The sequence below is a fragment of the Cnephaeus nilssonii genome, assembly GCF_951640355.1.
Source record: "Cnephaeus nilssonii genome assembly, chromosome: 23".
In the NCBI taxonomy this organism is placed as follows: Eukaryota; Metazoa; Chordata; class Mammalia; order Chiroptera; family Vespertilionidae; genus Cnephaeus; species Cnephaeus nilssonii.
Genome location: NC_137094.1, coordinates 16,470,851 through 16,487,262, shown reverse-complemented (window position 1 = coordinate 16,487,262; position 16,412 = coordinate 16,470,851). Strand labels below are relative to the sequence as shown.

Here is a 16,412-nt window from a genome sequence, read left to right as displayed (position 1 = left end):
ATGTTAACGCCTTCAGAAAATTTGACATGAAGTTTTGAAGCCTGTTGTCAATACAACAAAATAGCAGACATATCCAATCGCATATATATCAACATATGAGGACTTGCCATTTCGCTTGATTGGCTTTAAAAAAGGTTTTCTGTTTTGTTTTTTTTTAATATGTTATTGATCTCAGAGGGGAACGGAGAGGGGAAGAGAGAGAAATGCCAACGATGAGAGAAACATCAATCGGCTGCCCCCTGCACGCCCCACTCAGGGGATGGGGCCCACAACCCGGCTTGTGCCCCGACCGGGAATGGAACAGCACGACCTCCTGGTCCATAGGTCGAAGTTCAACCACTGAGCCACACCGGCCGGAGGGCGTGGGTGGTTGTAATGGTCTCCTCTGCAGTCAAAGCTCCAAAGAACAGAGACAAAACGACGTTTCCTTGAAAAACTCAAGGCAAACATACTAGGCACACGAGGATCCGGGGCCTCTGGGAGGGACTCTGCTCTCGAACCCTCGCCCTCGGCCTGAGAACCTGCAGCCACGGTCAGGTGGCCCCCAGGACAGGGTCCTCCCGAGACCCTAGTTCCTCTGCCTCCTGAAGGGCCTCCTCCCAGGCCTCCTGCCGCTGCCCCTCACCTGACAGGCCGCCCCCACCCGCTGCCCTGCAAGCTGGCACAGCCGCCACTGTTTTCCTCTCTAACAGAAAAGAACACATCTTTATTGATTTCAGGGAGAGGGACACACACCCACGGTGAGAATCGGCTGCCTCCTGCACCTCCACACCGGGGATGGAGCCCCCAACCCGGGCATGGAACCAGGAATCAGACCCGAGACCTCCCGGTGCATTGGTCGAAGCTCAACCACTGGGCCTCCCTGGCCGGGCGCACCCACGTGTCATCGCTGCGCCCGGGGAAGAAAGGCTGCTTGGCTGCGGGCTGTTAACTCTGTTAACTGAGGGTTAACACGGCAGTAACTCAGGGTTAACACGGCATTAACTCAGGGTTAACATGGCATTAACTCAGGGTTAACACCGCACTTGCTCTGAGGGTGTCCTGGGTTTGATCCACCCCTGCCGAGGGGTCACCCCAGCTCCCCATCTCTTGCGGTTCGGAGGTCCCGGGGGCCTTGGCTATGTCCCCGGTTCTGGTTACTTTCCGGGGTGCGTCTCTGGAGCCTGGAGGGTCCCTGATTCCGGACAATTGAATCCGATGGTTCAGCAGAGAGTGAAGCACTCGAGTCTGTAAAAGGTTCGAGGAGGAGGACTGGCGAGAGATGAAGACTCGATGCAAAGTGCGCCTCTCACAGGAAGGGGGTGTAAGCGGGGAGGTGGAGGTCTCTGGCCGCCTGCGAAGGGCATTCCGGGGACAAAGGGCGACATTTGAATCCCGCCAGAGGACTGGGCGGCACAGACGCATCAGCGTGAACTTCCCGATTCTGATGGTTGTGCAGGAGGAGGCCCTGGTTTATAGGAAATTGCCCCTGAAGTATTTGGGAGAAAAAAATTAAAATGTTGGAGGCGTAACTGGGTATCACCCGGGCGGTTTCAGATTGCTCATGAATAGCGATCTCTGTGCTAGACTTGTCGCTTTTCTGCAGCTTTGCTTTGGGAGGGCTTAAAAAAAGTTAACAGACAACGCAATTCCAGATGTGTCCACAAGACGGCGCCCTAAGGCCACAAAACTGCTTTTTTTCCAGGTATCCCGGTTAATCATGTGGATTTTTCCCCCTCAATGGAGTTACCAGTAATGAACTCAAACTTCCCGCAAATGCTCTTTTTTTGGGCACTAAACTCGACATTTTTAGGTGTAAAAATATCTGAAATGTTAACGCCTTCAGAAAATTTGACAGGGAGTAGTGAAGCTTGTTGTCAATACACCAAAATAGCAGACATATCCAATCGCATATATATCAACATATGAGGACTTGCCATTTCGCTTGCTGGGCTTTAAAAAAGGTTTTCTGGGTGAGAGAAAGAACAAAAAAACCATAAAAAAGGTTTTGTTATTTTGTTTTTTTTTAATATGTTATTGATCTCAGAGGGGAAGGGAGAGGGGAAGAGAGAGAAATACCAATGATGAGAGAAACATCTATCGGCTGCCCCTGCACGCCCCACTCGGGGGATGGAGCCGACAACCCGGCATGTGCCCCGACCGGGAATGGAACCGCACAACCTCCCGGTGCTTTGGTCGAAGCTCAACCACTTAGCCACACCGGCCAGAGGGCGTGGGTGGTTGTAATGGTCTCCTCTGCAGTCAAAGCTCCAAAGAACAGAGACAAAACGACGTTTCCCTGAAAAATTAATGGCAAACTTACCAGGCACACGAGGTTCCTGGGCCTCCAGGAGGGACTCTGCTCTCGAACCCTCGCCCTCAGCCTGAGATCCTGCAGCCACGGTCAGGCGGCCCCCGGGACAGGGTCCTCCTGAGACCCTAGTTCCTCTGCCTCCTGAAGGGCCCTCTCCCAGGCCTCCTGCCGCTGCCCCTCACCTGACAGGCCGCCCCCTCCCGCTGCCCTGCAAGCTGGCACAGCCGCCACTGTTTTCCTCTCTAACAGAAAAGAACACATCTTTATTGATTTCAGGGAGAGGGACACACACCCACGGTGAGAATCGGCTGCCTCCTGCACCTCCACACCGGGGATGGAGCCCCCAGCCCGGGCATCGAACCAGGAATCAGACCCGAGACCTCCTGGTTCATAGGTCGAAGCTCAACCACTGGGCCTCCCTGGCCGGGCACACCCACGTGTAATCGCTGCGCCCGGGAAGAAAGGCTCCTTGGCTGCGGGCTGTTAACTCTGTTAACTGAGGGTTAACACGGCATTAACTCAGGGTTAACACCGCACTTGCTCTGAGGGAGTCCTGGGTTTGATCCACCCCTGCGGAGGGGTCACCCCAGCTCCCCATCTCTTGCGGTTCGGAGGTCCCGGGGGCCTTGGCTACGTCCCCGGTTCTGGTTACTTTCCGGGAGGCGTCTCTGGAGCCTGGAGGGTCCCTGAATCCGGACATTTGTATCCGCTGGTTCAGCAGAGCGTTAAGCCCTCGAGTCTGTAAAAGGTTCGAGGAGGAGGACTGGCGAGAGATGAAGACTCCATGCAAAGTGCGCCTCTCACGGGAAGGGGGTGTAAGCGGGGGTTTTGGGGGGTCTCTGGACGACTGCGAAAGGCATTCCGGGGAAAATGGGCGACATTTGAATCCCGCCAGAGGACTGGGCGGTAGAGACGCATCAGCGTGAACTTCCCGATTCTGATGGTTGTGCAGAAGCCCTGGTTTATAGGAAATTGCCCCTGAAGTATTTGGGAGAAAAAGAAATTAAAATGTTTGCAGGCGTCACAGGGTATCACACGGGTGGTTTCAGATTGCTCACGAATAGAGATATCTGTGCTAGACTTGTCACCTTTATGTAGCTTTGCTTTGGGATGGATTTAAAAAAAAAGTTACAACAGACAACGCAATTCCAGATGTGTCCACAAGACGGCGCCCTAGGGCAACAAAACTGCTTTTTCACCAGGTATAGCTGTTAATCATGCGGATTTTTCCCCCTCGATGGAGTTACCAGTAATGAACTCAAACTTCCCGCAAATGCTCTGTTTTTGGGGCACTAAACTCGACATTTTTAGGCGTAAAAATATCTATCATGTTAACGCCTTCAGAAAATTTGACATGACGTTTTGAAACCTGTCGTCAATACAACAAAATAGCAGACATATCCAATCGCATATTTGTCAACATATGAGGACTTGCCATTTCGCTTGCTGGGCTTTAAAAAAGGTTTTCTGTTTTGTTTTTTTAAAAAATATGTTATTGATCTCAGAGGGGAAGGGAGAGGGGAAGAGAGAGAAATACCAACGATGAGAGAAACATCAATCGGCTGCCTCCTGCACGCCCCACTTGGGGTTGGAGCCCACAACCCGGCATGTACCCTGTAGTATTTGGGAGAAAAAAAATTAAAATGATTGGAGGCATAACAGGGTATCACCCGGGTGGTTTCAGATTGCTCATGAATAGAGATCTCTGAGCTATACTTGTCACTTTTCTGTAGCTTTGCTTTGGGATGGATTAAAAAAGTTTCAACAGACCACGCAATTCCAGATGTGTCCACAAGACGGCGCCCTAAGGCCAGAAAACTGCTTTTTTTCCAGGTATAGCTGTTAATCATGTGGATTTTCCCCCCTCGATGGAGTTACCAGTAATGAACTCAAACTTCCCGCAAATGCTCTCTTTTGGGGCACTAAACTCGACATTTTTAGGCGTAAAAATATCTATCATGTTAACGCCTTCAGCAAATTTGACATGAAGTTTTGAAGCCTGTTCTCAATACAACAAAATAGCAGATATATCTAGTCGCATATTTGTCAACATAATAGGACTTTCCATTTCGCTTGCTGGGCTTTAAAAAGGTTTTGTGGTTTTGTTTTTTTAAAATATGCTATTGATCTCAGAGGGGAAGGGAGAGGGGAAGAGAGAGAAATGCCAACGATGAGAGAAACATCAATCGGCTGCCCCCTGCACGCCCCACTCAGGGGATGGAGCCCACAACCCGGCATGTGCCCCGACCAGGAATGGAACAGCACGACCTCCTGGTTCATAGGTCGAAGTTCAACCATTGAGCCACACCGGCCGGAGGGCGTGGGTTTTTGTAATGGTCTCCTCTGCAGTCAAAGCTCCAAAGAACAGACACAAAAGGACGTTTCCTTGAAAAACTAAAGGCAAACTTACCAGGCACACGAGGATCCGGGGCCTCTGGGAGGGACTCTGCTCTCGAACCCTCGCCCTGCAGCCACGGTCAGGCGGCCTCCAGGACTGGGTCCTTCTGAGACCCTAGTTCCTCTGCCTCCTGAAGGGCCTCCTCCAAGGCCTCCTGCCGCTGCCCCGCACCTGACAGGCCCTCCCTCCCCACCCGCTGCCCTGCAAGCTGGCACAGCCGCCACTGTTTTCCTCTCTAACAGAAAAGAACACATCTTTATTGATTTCAGGGAGAGGGACACACACCCACGGTGAGAATCGGCTGCCTCCTGCACCTCCACACCGGGGATGGAGCCCCCAACCCGGGCATCGAACCTGGAATCAGACCTGAGACCTCCTGGTTCATAGGTCGAAGCTCAACCACTGGGCCTCCCTGGCCGGGCGCACCCACGTGTAATCGCTGCGCCAGGGGAAGAAAGGCTCCTTGGCTGCGGGCTGTTAACTCTGTTAACTGAGGGTTAGCAGGGCATTAACTCAGGGTTAACACCGCACTTGCTCTGAGGGTGTCCTGGGTTTGATCCACCCCTGCGGAGGGGTCACCCCAGCTCCCCATCTCTTGCGGTTCGGTGGTCCCGGGGGCCTTGGCTACGTCCCCGGTTCTGGTTACTTTCCAGGGGGCGTCTCTGGAGTCCGGAGGGTCCCTGATTCCGGACATTTGTACCCGCTGGTTCAGCAGAGAGTGAAGCACTCGAGTCTGTTAAAGGTTCGAGGAGGAGGACTGGGGAGAGATGAAGACTCCATGCAAAGTGCCCCTCTCACGGGAAGGGGGTGTAAGCGGGGAGGTGGGGTCTCTGGCCGCCGGCGTAGGGCATTCCTGGGACAATGAGCGACATTTGAATCCCGCCTGAGGACCTAGCGATTGAGACGCATCAGCGTGAACTTCCCGATTCTGATGGTTGAGCAGAAAGCCCTGGTTTATAGGAAGTTGCCCCTGAAGTATTTGGGAGAAAAAAAATTAAAATGTTTGGAGGCGTCACAGGGTATCACACGGGTGGTTTCAGATTGCTCATGAATAGAGGTCTCTGTGCTAGACTTGTCGCTTTTCTGTAGCTTAGCTTTGGGATGGATTAAAAAAAAAGTTTCAACAGACAACGCAATTCCAGATGTGTCCACAAGACGGCGCCTTAAGGCCTCAAAACCGCTTTTTTTCCAGGTATCGCAGTTAATCTTGCGGATTTTTCCCCTCAATGGAGTTACCGGTAATGAACTCAAACTTCCCGCAAATGCCCTTTTTTTTGGGCACTAAACTCGACATTTTTAGTCGTAAATATATCTGTAATGTTAACGCCTTCAGAAAATTTGACATGAAGTTTCTAAACTTGTTGTCAATACAACAAAATAGCATACATACCTATGGCATATATATCAACATATGAGAACTCCCCATTTCGCTGGCTGGGCTTAAAAAAGGTGTTGTGTTTTTGTTTTTTTAAAATATGGTATTGATCTCAGAGGGGAAGGGAGAAAGGGAGAGAGAGAAATACCAATGATGAGAGGAACATCAATCGGCTGCCTCCTGCACGCCCCACTCGGGGGATGGAGCCCACAACCCGGCGTGTGCCCCGACTGGGAATGCAACCGCACGACCTTCCGGTGCATTGGTCGAAGCTCAACCACTGAGCCACACTGGACGGAGGGCGTGGGTTTTTGTAATCGTCTCCGCTGCAGTCAAAGCTCCAAAGAACAGAGACAAAAGGACGTTTGCTTGAAAAACTAAACGCAAACTTACCAGGCACACGCGGTCTGGGGCCTCCGGGGGGGACACTGTTCTCGAACCCTCGCCCTGGGCCTGAGAACCTGCAGCCACGGTCAGGCGGCCCCCAGGACTGGGTCCTTCCGAGACCCTAGTTCCTCTGCCTCCTGAAGGGCCTCCTCCCAGGCCTCCTGCCGCTGCCCCGCACCTGACAGGCCGCCCCCACCCGCTGCCCTGCAAGCTGGCACAGCCGCCACTGTTTCCCTCTCTAACAGAAAAGAACACATCTTTATTGATTTCAGGGAGAGGGACACACACCCACGGTGAGAATCGGCTGCCTCCTGCACCTCCACACCGGGGATGGAGCCCCCAACCCGGGCATGGAACCTGGAATCAGACCTGAGACCTCCTGGTCCATAGGTCGAAGCTCAACCACTGGGCCTCACTGGCCGGGCGCACCCACGTGTCATCGCTGCGCCCGGGGAAGAAAGGCTCCTTGGCTGCGGGCTGTTAACTCTGTTAACTGAGGGTTAACACGGCATTAACTCAGGGTTAACACCGCACTTGCTCTGAGGGTTTCCTGGGTTTGATCCACCCCTGCGGAGGGGTCTCCCCAGCTCCCCATCTCTTGAGGTTCGGAGGTCCCGGGGGCCTTGTCTATGTCCCCGGTTCTGGTTACTTTCCGGGTGGCGTCTCTGGAGCTTGGAGGGTCCCTGATTCCGGACATTTGTATCCGCTGGTTCAGCAGAGCGTGAAGCACTCGAGTCTGTAAAAGGTTCGAGGAGGAGGACTGGCGAGAGATGAAGACTCAATGCAAAGTGCGCCTCTCACGGGAAGGGGGTGTAAGCGGTGGTTTTGGGGGGACTCTGGCCGCCTGCGAAGGGCATTCCGGGGACAACGAGTGACATTTGAATCCCGCCAGAGGACTGGGCGGTAGAGTCGCAACAGCGTGAACTTCCCGATTCTGATGGTTGGGCGGAAGGCCCTGGTTTATAGGAAATTTCCCCGGAAGTATTTGGGAGAAAAAAAAATTAAAATGTTTGCAGGCGTAACAGGGTATCACACGGGCGATTTCAGATTGCTCATGAATAGCGATCTCTGTGCTAGACTTGTCGCTTTTCTGCAGCTTTGCTTTGGGATGGATTAAAAAAAAAGTTACGACAACGCAATTCCAGATGTGTCCACAAGACGGCGCCCTAGGGCCACAAAACTGCTTTTTTTCCAGGTATCGCGGTTAATCATGCGGATTTTTCCCCGTCGGTGGACTTACCAGTAATGAACTCAAACTTCCCGCAAATGCTCTGTTTTTGGGGCACTAAACTCGACATTTTTAGGCGTAAAAGTATCTATAATGTTAACGCCTTCAGAAAATTTGACAGGAAGTTTCTAAGTTTGTTGTCAATACTACAAAATAGCATACATATCCAATCGCATATTTGTCAACATATGAGGACTTGCCATTTCGCTTGCTGGGCTTTAAAAAAGGTTTTGTGTTTTTGTTTTTTTTAAATATGTTATTGATCTCAGAGGGGAAGGGAGAGGGGAAGAGAGAGAAATACCAGCGATGAGAGAAACATCTATCGGCTGCCCCTGCACGCCCGACTCGGGGGATGGAGCCCACAACCCGGCTTGTGCCCCGACCGGGAATGGAACCGCACGACCTCCCGGTGCATTGGTCGAAGCTCAACCACTGGGCCTCCCTGGCCGGGCGCACCCACGTGTAATCGCTGCGCCCGGGGAAGAAAGGCTCCTTGGCTGTGGGCTGTTAACTCTGTTAACTGAGGGTTCACAGCGCATTAACTCAGGGTTAACACGGCATTAACTCAGGGTTAACACTGCACTTGCTCTGAGGGTGTCCTGGGTTTGATCCACCCCTGCGGAGAGGTCACCCCAGCTCCAGATGTCTTGCGGTTCGGAGGTCCCGGGGGCCTTGGCTACGTCCCCGGTTCTGGTTACTTTCTGGGGGGCGTCTCTGGAGCCTGGAGGGTCTCTGATTCCGGACATTTGTATCCGCTGGTTCAGCAGAGCGATAAGCACTCGAGTCTGTAAAAGGTTCGAGGAGGAGGACTGGCGAGAGATGAAGACTCAATGCAGAGTGCGCCTCTCACGGGGAATGGGGTGTAAGCGGGGGTTTTGGGGGGGTCTCTGGACGACTGCGAAAGGCATTCCGGGGACAATGGGCGACATTTGAATCCCGCCAGAGGACTGGGCGGTAGAGACGCATCAGCGTGAACTTCCCGATTCTGATGGTTGTGCAGAAGCCCTGGTTTATAGGAAATTGCCCCCGAAGTATTTGGGAGAAAAAGAAATTAAAATGTTTGCAGGCGTCACAGGGTATCACACGGGTGGTTTCAGATTGCTCATGAATAGAGGTCTCTGTGCTAGACTTGTCGCCTTTATGTAGCTTTGCTTTGGGATGGATTTAAAAAAAAGTTACAACAGACAACGCAATTCCAGATGTGTCCAGAAGACGGCGCCCTAGGGCCACAAAACTGCTTTTTTTCCAGGTATCGCGGTTAATCATGCGGATTTTTCCCCCTGGATGGAGTTACCAGCAATGAACTCAAACTTCCCGCAAATGCTCTTTTTTGGGGCACTAAACTCGACATTTTTAGGCGTAAAAGTATCTATAATGTTAACGCCTTCAGAAAATTAGACATGAAGTTTTGAAGCCTGTTGTCAATACAACAAAATAGCAGACATATCCAATCGCATATTTGTTAACATATGAGGACTTGCCATTTCGCTTGCTTGGCTTTAAAAAAGGTTTTGTATTTTTTTTTAATATGTTATTGATGTCAGAGGGGAAGAGAGAGGGGAAGAGAGAGAAATACCAATGATGAGAGGAACATCAATCGGCTGCCCCCTGCACGCCCCACTCGGGGGATGGAGCCCAAAACCCCCTGGTTCATAGGTCGAAGCTCAACCACTGAGCCACAACGGCCGGAGGGTGTGGGTGGCTGTAATGGTCTCCTCTGCAGTCAAAGCTCCAAAGAACAGAGTAAAAGGACGTTTCCTTGAAAAACTAAACGCAAACTTACCAGGCGCACGCGGTCCGGGGCCTCCGGGAGGGACTCTACTCTCGAACCCTCATACTCGGCCTGAGAACCTGCAGCCACGGTCAGGCGGCCCCAGGACTGTGTCCTCCCGAGACCCTAGTTCCTCTGCCTCCTGCAGGGCCTCCTCCCAGGCCTCCTGCCGCTGCCCCTCACCTGACAGGCCCTCCCTCCCCACCCGCTGCCCTGCAAGCTGGCACAGCCGCCACTGTTTTCCTCTCTAACAGAAAAGAACACATCTTTATTGATTTCAGGGAGAGGGACACACACCCACGGTGAGAATCGGCTGCCTCCTGCACCTCCACACCGGGGATGGAGCCCCCAACCGGGCATGGAACCTGGAATCAGACCGGAGACCTCCTAGTTCATAGGTCGAAGCTCAACCACTGGGCCTCACTGGCCGGGCGCACCCACGTGTAATCGCTGCGCCCGGGAAGAAAGGCTCCTTGGCTGCGGGCTGTTAACTCTGTTAACTGAGGGTTAACACGGCATTAACTCAGGGTTCACACTGCATTTGCTCTGAGGGTGTCCTGGGTTTCATCCACCCCTGGGGAGGGGTCACCCCGGCGCCCGATGTCTTGCGGTTCAGAGGTCCCTGGGGCCTTAGGTACGTCCCCGGTTCTGTTTACTTTCTGGGGGGCGTCTCTGGAGCCTGGAGGTTCCCTGATTCCCGACAATTGTATCCGCTGGTTCAGCAGAGTGTGAAGCATTCGAGTTTGTAAAAGGTTAAATGCAAAGTGCGGCCGAAACCGGTTTGGCTCAGTGGATAGAGCGTCGGGCTGCGGACTGAAAGGTCCCAGGTTCGATTCCGGTCAAGGGCATGTAAATTGGTTGCGGGCACGTCCCCAGTGGGGGATGTGCAGGAGGCAGCTGGTCGATGTTTCTCTCTCATCGACGTTTCTAACTCTCTATCCCTCTCCCTTCCTCTCTGTAAAAAATCAATAAAATATATTAAAAAAAAAAATAAATGCAAAGTGCGCCTCTCACGGGATGGGGGATGTGCCCGCAACTAATGTACATGCCCTTGACAGGAATCGAACCTGGGATCCTTTAGTCCGCAGACCGACGCTCTATCCACTGAGCCAAACGCTTTTCGGCCCATTACTTATTTATTGATTTCGGAGAGGAAGAGAAACATCAATGAGGAGGATTATGGATTGGCTGCCTCCTGCACGCCCCCTCCAGGATGAGGATGGAGCCTGCGACCCAGGCATGTGCCCTGACCAGGAAATGAACTGGGACCTCCTGGTTCATAGGCAATGCTCTAACCACTGAACCACACCTGCAAGGGTTGTTTTATATATATTTTTTATTCTACCCTCCCCTCCCAACCCCCATGCTTGTCTCCAAGACCTGAAACTGACAGCCACCCCCAGTCAGTCAGTGTGGTGGCCGTGGGGCTGCTGTCGCACTGGAATGGAACCCGTCAGCCACAGCACGGCCACAGGTCACGATCAGTGCTGGGCAGTACTGTGTGTAAAAGCTGCCCTCCCCTCTCTATAGCGGCTAAAGCTCAATTAGAAGATGTGTGAGTTTTTAAAAAAATAATATAGATATTTAAAAATGTCTGCACCTTTTCCAGTTCCAGCTCCATTCAGCATTCCGTTGTCCTCACCGGCTGGTCAGGTCGAGGCCCGGCAGGGAGTTGTTGTAAAGGACTCACTGTCACGGGGTCATCTCCTACCTCGGGTAGGTCAGCGACTTGAGCGATGCCAGCGGGTCCAGGTCACCCTGTGAGAGGAGAGCAGACCCCCCCGCTGAGACGCTTCGCCCTGCGGCTGCCTCGGAGCGAGGACCCCCTGGTCCTGTCCTCCCGCCCGGGCACCTGACCGGCTTCTGGCGAACAAGCGGACCAATACCCTGGAGCTTCTGCAACTGGGAGGTTGCTCTCCCGACACCCCGAGCGACAGAGTGGCACCATTTTATTTTATTGTTTAAATATTCTCTTTCTGATTTCAGAGAGGGGAAGGGAGTGGTTGATGCGGGACCACTGAGCCACAGCGGCGGGCCAGAAGGGCACGGTGTTAGGACCCAGGCTTCCTGGGGCTGTTGGGGCTCTTCCTGCACCCCCACCCCGCTGTCTAAGGAACTAAGCAAAGGGGAGACTCCGTGTAGGACAAACCACCTGCCTCCCACCGTGGCTTCTGCGCAGGCGGCACAGAAATACAGGCGACTCCGCAGGTCCGGGGCGGGTGCAGACGGACAACTGTCCCGCCAGGGAACGGTGAGCGAGAGAAGCCCGCCTGTTCCCACTGCGTGCAGAGCAGCATGTCCCCATTGAAACCAGAAGCTGACGGTGAGTGCACACACACGCTGGACTGAGGACATGCAATAAACCGAGACCGCCACCTCACCCGGCTGCGGCAGGCGCTGTGACTACATGCGATGCCCGGCTGTTCAATCGGGCATTCCTCTCTTTCCCTCGGATTGTCTAATGAAAAAATAGCAACAGCCGAGGCCGGTTTGGCTCAGTGGATAGAGCGTCGGCCTGCGGACTGAAGGGTCCCAGGTTCGATCCCGGTCAAGGGCATATACCTTGGTTGCGGGCACATCCCCAGTGGGGTGTGTGCAGGAGGCAGCTGATCAATGTTTCTCTATCATCGATGTTTCTGACTCTCTATCCCTCTCTCTTCCTCTCTGTAAAAAATCAATAAAATATATTTTTTTTAAAAAAGAAAAAGAAAAAAATAGCAACAGCCCTAGCTGGTGTGGCTCAGTGGATAGAGCGTCGGCCTGCGGACTGAAAGGTCCCAGGTTCGATTCTGGTCAAGGGCATGTACCTTGGTTGCGGGCACATCCCCAGTAGGGGGCGTGCAGGAGGCAGCTGATCGATGCTTCTCTCTCATCGATGTTTCTTTCTTTCTTTCTTTCTTTCTTTTTTTAATATATTTTATTGATTTTTACAGGGAGGAAGGGAGAGGGATAGAGAGCTAGAAACGTCGATGAGAGAGAAACATCGACCAGCTGCCTCCTGCACAACCACCACTGGGGATGTGCCCACAACCAAGGCATATGCCCTTGACCGGAATCGAACCTGGGACCTTCCAGTCCGCAGGCCGACGCTCTACCCACTGAGCCAAACCGGTTTCGGCTCTCATCGATGTTTCTAACTCTCTATCCCTCTCCCTTCCTCTCTGTAAGAAATCAATAAAACAATGTATTAAAAAAAAGAAAAAAATGACAACAGTTGCCTGGCGGGTGTGGCTCAATAGTTGAGTGTTGACTCAGGAACCAGGAGGTCACAGTTTAATTCCCGGCCAGGGCACATGCCAGGGTTGGGGGCTCGATCCCCAGTGTGGGGTGTGCAGCCAATCAACGATTCTCTCCATTACTGAGGTTTGTATCTCTCTCTCTCCCCCTGCCTCTCTGAAATCATTGAAAACCAGAAAAATGTCTTCTTTAAAGAGGAAACGTGCAGGTGGAACCGGCAGCGGGTACAGCGTTTACACCGGGAAACAGATCGCTGCCCGGCAGACACTCACCACATCCGGTTGTTGTTCACCAGGAGGGTCTTCAGTCTCCTCAGCGAGGGAAGCCGTCCAGTTTGCGGATTTCATTGTCAGAAAAATCAATGGCATCGAACTGGTCTAAGGTCGCACCCAGATTCTTGATGACAGGGATCTTATATCCTGTGACATAGAGGAAAGCCCACGGGTATTAATAAAATTAAAAGGTGCTAAAGTACATTAGCAGAATTTCCTGATAATTTGGTTCAAAAAGCTAGCATTCATTCAGAAAGTGTTCACCTAGGCCAGGCCAGTGAAGCTCAGTGGTTGGCGCCAGGAGGTCTTGGATTCGATTCCGGATCAGGGTACATGCCTGGGTTGTGGGCTCATCCCCAGGAGGGGGCCTGCAGGAGGCAGCCGATCCATGATTCTCTCTCATCATGGATGTTTCTCTCTCTCCCTCCCCCCAACCTCTCTAAAAATCCATGGGAAAAATATCCCCGAGGAAGGATGAGCAAAAAGATAAAGGAGAGAAGGACCTGGCTTTGTCAGCAAGGAGTCTAAGCCCAAAGCAGAGCCAGCAGCAGACCCTGCGGGCCCCTGGGAGCGAATCCCGGGCACCGACTGTATCCTCTCACCCCCAAGGCAGTGGCTCTTCCCGTTCTTCCTAAGTCACCTTCTGATCGGCTGAACAGAGAGCTGCCCATCCTCACCCAGGACACTTCTCCATGGACTTTTAGAGAGAGTGGAAGGGAGGGGGAGAGGAGAGAGAGAGACATCTATGTGAGAAACACATGGACTGGTTGCCTTCCACACGCCCCAACCGGGTCCCGGATGGAGCCTGCAACCCAGGTTCCTGCCCTTGACCTCGAATAAACCCCTGACCCTTCAGTCCAAGGGCCGACGCGCTAACCACTGGGCGAACCCGGCCAGGGCCAGAGCACTTTCCTTTTTGTGAAGTTCAGTCCGGAGGAGGCATTTCAAGGCTGACTGACCAGGGTCGCTGCCCCGGCCCAGGGAGCCCGCCCTCTCTCGGGTCTGACATGGGCGGGGGTGGAGGATGCTTATTGGGGTGCAGCCACGGCTTGGGGGTGCAGGTCAGCCTTTAGCTGAGGAAGAAACAGCCCCGGAACCGGACAGTTCCGAGTCCTCACCGCCACGCGGCGCTGTTTCCATGAAAGACCGGCCCCCTGATGGGGCGTCTGGGTGACGGGGGACCGGGGCCCCTGAAGCTGCCGAGGAGGCGCCGGGAAACCATCGCTTCCCTCCCGGACTTCGCCTCCCCCCGCCCCCCCCGACTGATCGGAAATGACCAACTCGGCCGCGGCCGCTGTGGCCAGAGCGCCCAGGGTCTCGGGTTCGGTTCCGGTGAAGGGCACGTACCTGGGTTGCAGGTTCGATCCCGGACGCGGTCGGGGCGTGTGCGGGAGGCAACCAGTCCATGTGTCTCTCTCACATCCATGTGTCTCTCCCTCCCTCCCCCTCTCTCTAAAGAGAAGAAAAGGACCGGCAAGCGCCCTGTCCGCACTCTGACGCCGTCACCTGAACGCGTTTCCTGAGAACCGGCCGCTCGCTCGGCGCTGGGGTGACCGCCCCCGAGTCCAGGCTCGGCGCTCGAGCGGATCAGACCGAGAAACGGGCCCGCGAGGCCGAACCGAACGCGGGCCCACGGGTCCGGGTCGGGAAGCGGTCCCCGTCCCGTCCCCGAGCCGGCCGCGCAAGGAGCCTGCGGGACGGTCCCTCCGCCCCGCCGACCACACTCGGGCCGGGACGGCCAGGCGCAGCCCGCCCACTGCGGGGCCCCCGGGGCAGGCCGCCCTCCCCGCACTCACCCCGCAGGCCCAGCACGGCGTTGTGTACTGCGCCGCCGGCTCCATCAGCTCCGCCGTCAGCTTCCCCATCCCGCCGCCTCCCTCCTCCCGGCCCGCGGCGCCCGGGGCCTCCCGCCAGACACACCCCTCGGCGGGCCTCAGACACACCTCCCGGCGCGCCCCGCGCCGGCAAACGACATACTTTCTAGTGTGACGCCATCCCTTGTGACACACTTCCCGACGAGCCCCGCGCTCACTGCTAGACACATCTCCCGAAATGCCCCGGGACTCCTCTGACACACTTCCGGGCGTGCTTGACGACCGGCGGAAGACACACTTCCCACCACGCACAGCGACTGACGCAAGACGTATCTCCCGGCATGCCCCGTGCGCGACGCACCTCCCGGCATGCCCCACGCTGCTCCGACACACTTCCGGGAATGGCCCGTGGTTTCCGCTAGACGCGCTTCCCAGCTTGCACCGCGCTCGTCCCCGGGTACACGTCCCTAGTTGCCCTGCGCCCGCAGGCTGGCGGCATTAATTGATCCGGCCGAGGTGCGCGCGCGCCGCTCTGCTTCCCGGCGGAACATTGGAAGAGCCAGGCTCCCGATCTCTTGCGGTTCGGAGGTCCCGGGGGCCTTGGCTACGTCCCCGGTTCTTGTGACTTTCCGGGGGGCGTCTCTGGAGCCTGGAGGGTCCCTGATTCCGGACATTTGTACCCGCTGGTTCAGCAGAGAGTGAAGCACTCGAGTCTGTAAAAGGTTCAAGGAGGAGGACTGGCGAGAGATGAAGACTCGATGCAAAGTGCGCCTCTCACGGGAAGGGGGTGTAAGCGGGGAGGGGGGGTCTCTGGCCGCCTGCGAAGGGCATTCCGGGGACAAAGGGCGACATTTGAATCCCGCCAGAGGACTGGGCGGCCGAGACGCATCAGCGTGAACTTCCCGATTCTGATGGTTGTGCAGGAGGAGGCCCTGGTTTATAGGAAATTGCCCATGGTATTTGGGGGGGGGGGTCACAGGGTATCACACGGGTAATTTCAGATTGCTCATGAAGAGAGTTCTCTGTGCTAGTAAATTTTCTGTAATTTTGCTTTGTGATGGCGTAAGTTTAAACAAACGCAATTCCAGATATGTCCACAAGGCGGCGTCCTCAGACCACAAAACTGATTTTACTTGCCATTTAGCTTGCTGGGTTTTTGAAAAAAGTTTTGTGGTGTTTTTTTAAAATATGTTATTGATCTCAGAGGGGAAGGGAGAGGGGCAGAGAGAAACACCAATAATGAGAGAGGATCATGGGTCGGCTGCCTCCTGCACCCCCATACCGGGGATGGAGCCTCCAACCAGGAATCGAACCCCTGACCTGTTTCAGAGGTCAAAGCTCGACCACTGAGCAACACCGGCCAGGCAGCACCCACGTGTAATTGCTGTGCCCAGGAGAGAAACAGACTCTCCTCGGTGTCATGGGTTCGATCCACACCTGCGGAGGGGCCACCCCAGATCCCGACTTACTCCGCTGCTCGGTGTCCAGGCTGAAACAATGGAAGAGCCAGGCTCCCAATCTCTTGGGGTTTGGAGGTCCTATCGTGCCTTGGCTACATCCTCGGTTCTGTTTGCATTACTGGGGCGTCTCTGGAGCCTGGAAGGTCCCTGATTCTAGGCACCTGTATCCGCTGGTTA

The 16,412-nt window shown here is 54.4% G+C and overlaps 1 protein-coding gene across 6 annotated transcripts in view; it reads right to left on the bottom strand.

Moving 5' to 3' along the window:
* Positions 1-14,888, bottom strand: part of LOC307094559 (U2 small nuclear ribonucleoprotein A'-like) — a 34,152-nt gene extending 19,264 nt beyond the window's left edge. For 2 of the 6 annotated variants that reach the window (XR_013813088.1, XM_079763504.1), the window contains exons 1-2: positions 14,758-14,888; positions 12,962-13,108 (exon numbers count right to left, since the gene is read on the bottom strand). Coding sequence is in view for 4 of the 6 variants with exons in the window: in XM_079763504.1 (XP_079619630.1) it covers positions 12,962-13,057 (96 nt within the window). In the remaining 2 variants the exon portion in view is untranslated. The other 4 variants (XM_079763507.1, XM_079763505.1, XM_079763506.1 and 1 more) reach the window with 4 other exon arrangements.
* Between the last annotated feature and the right edge of the window lie 1,524 nt (positions 14,889-16,412).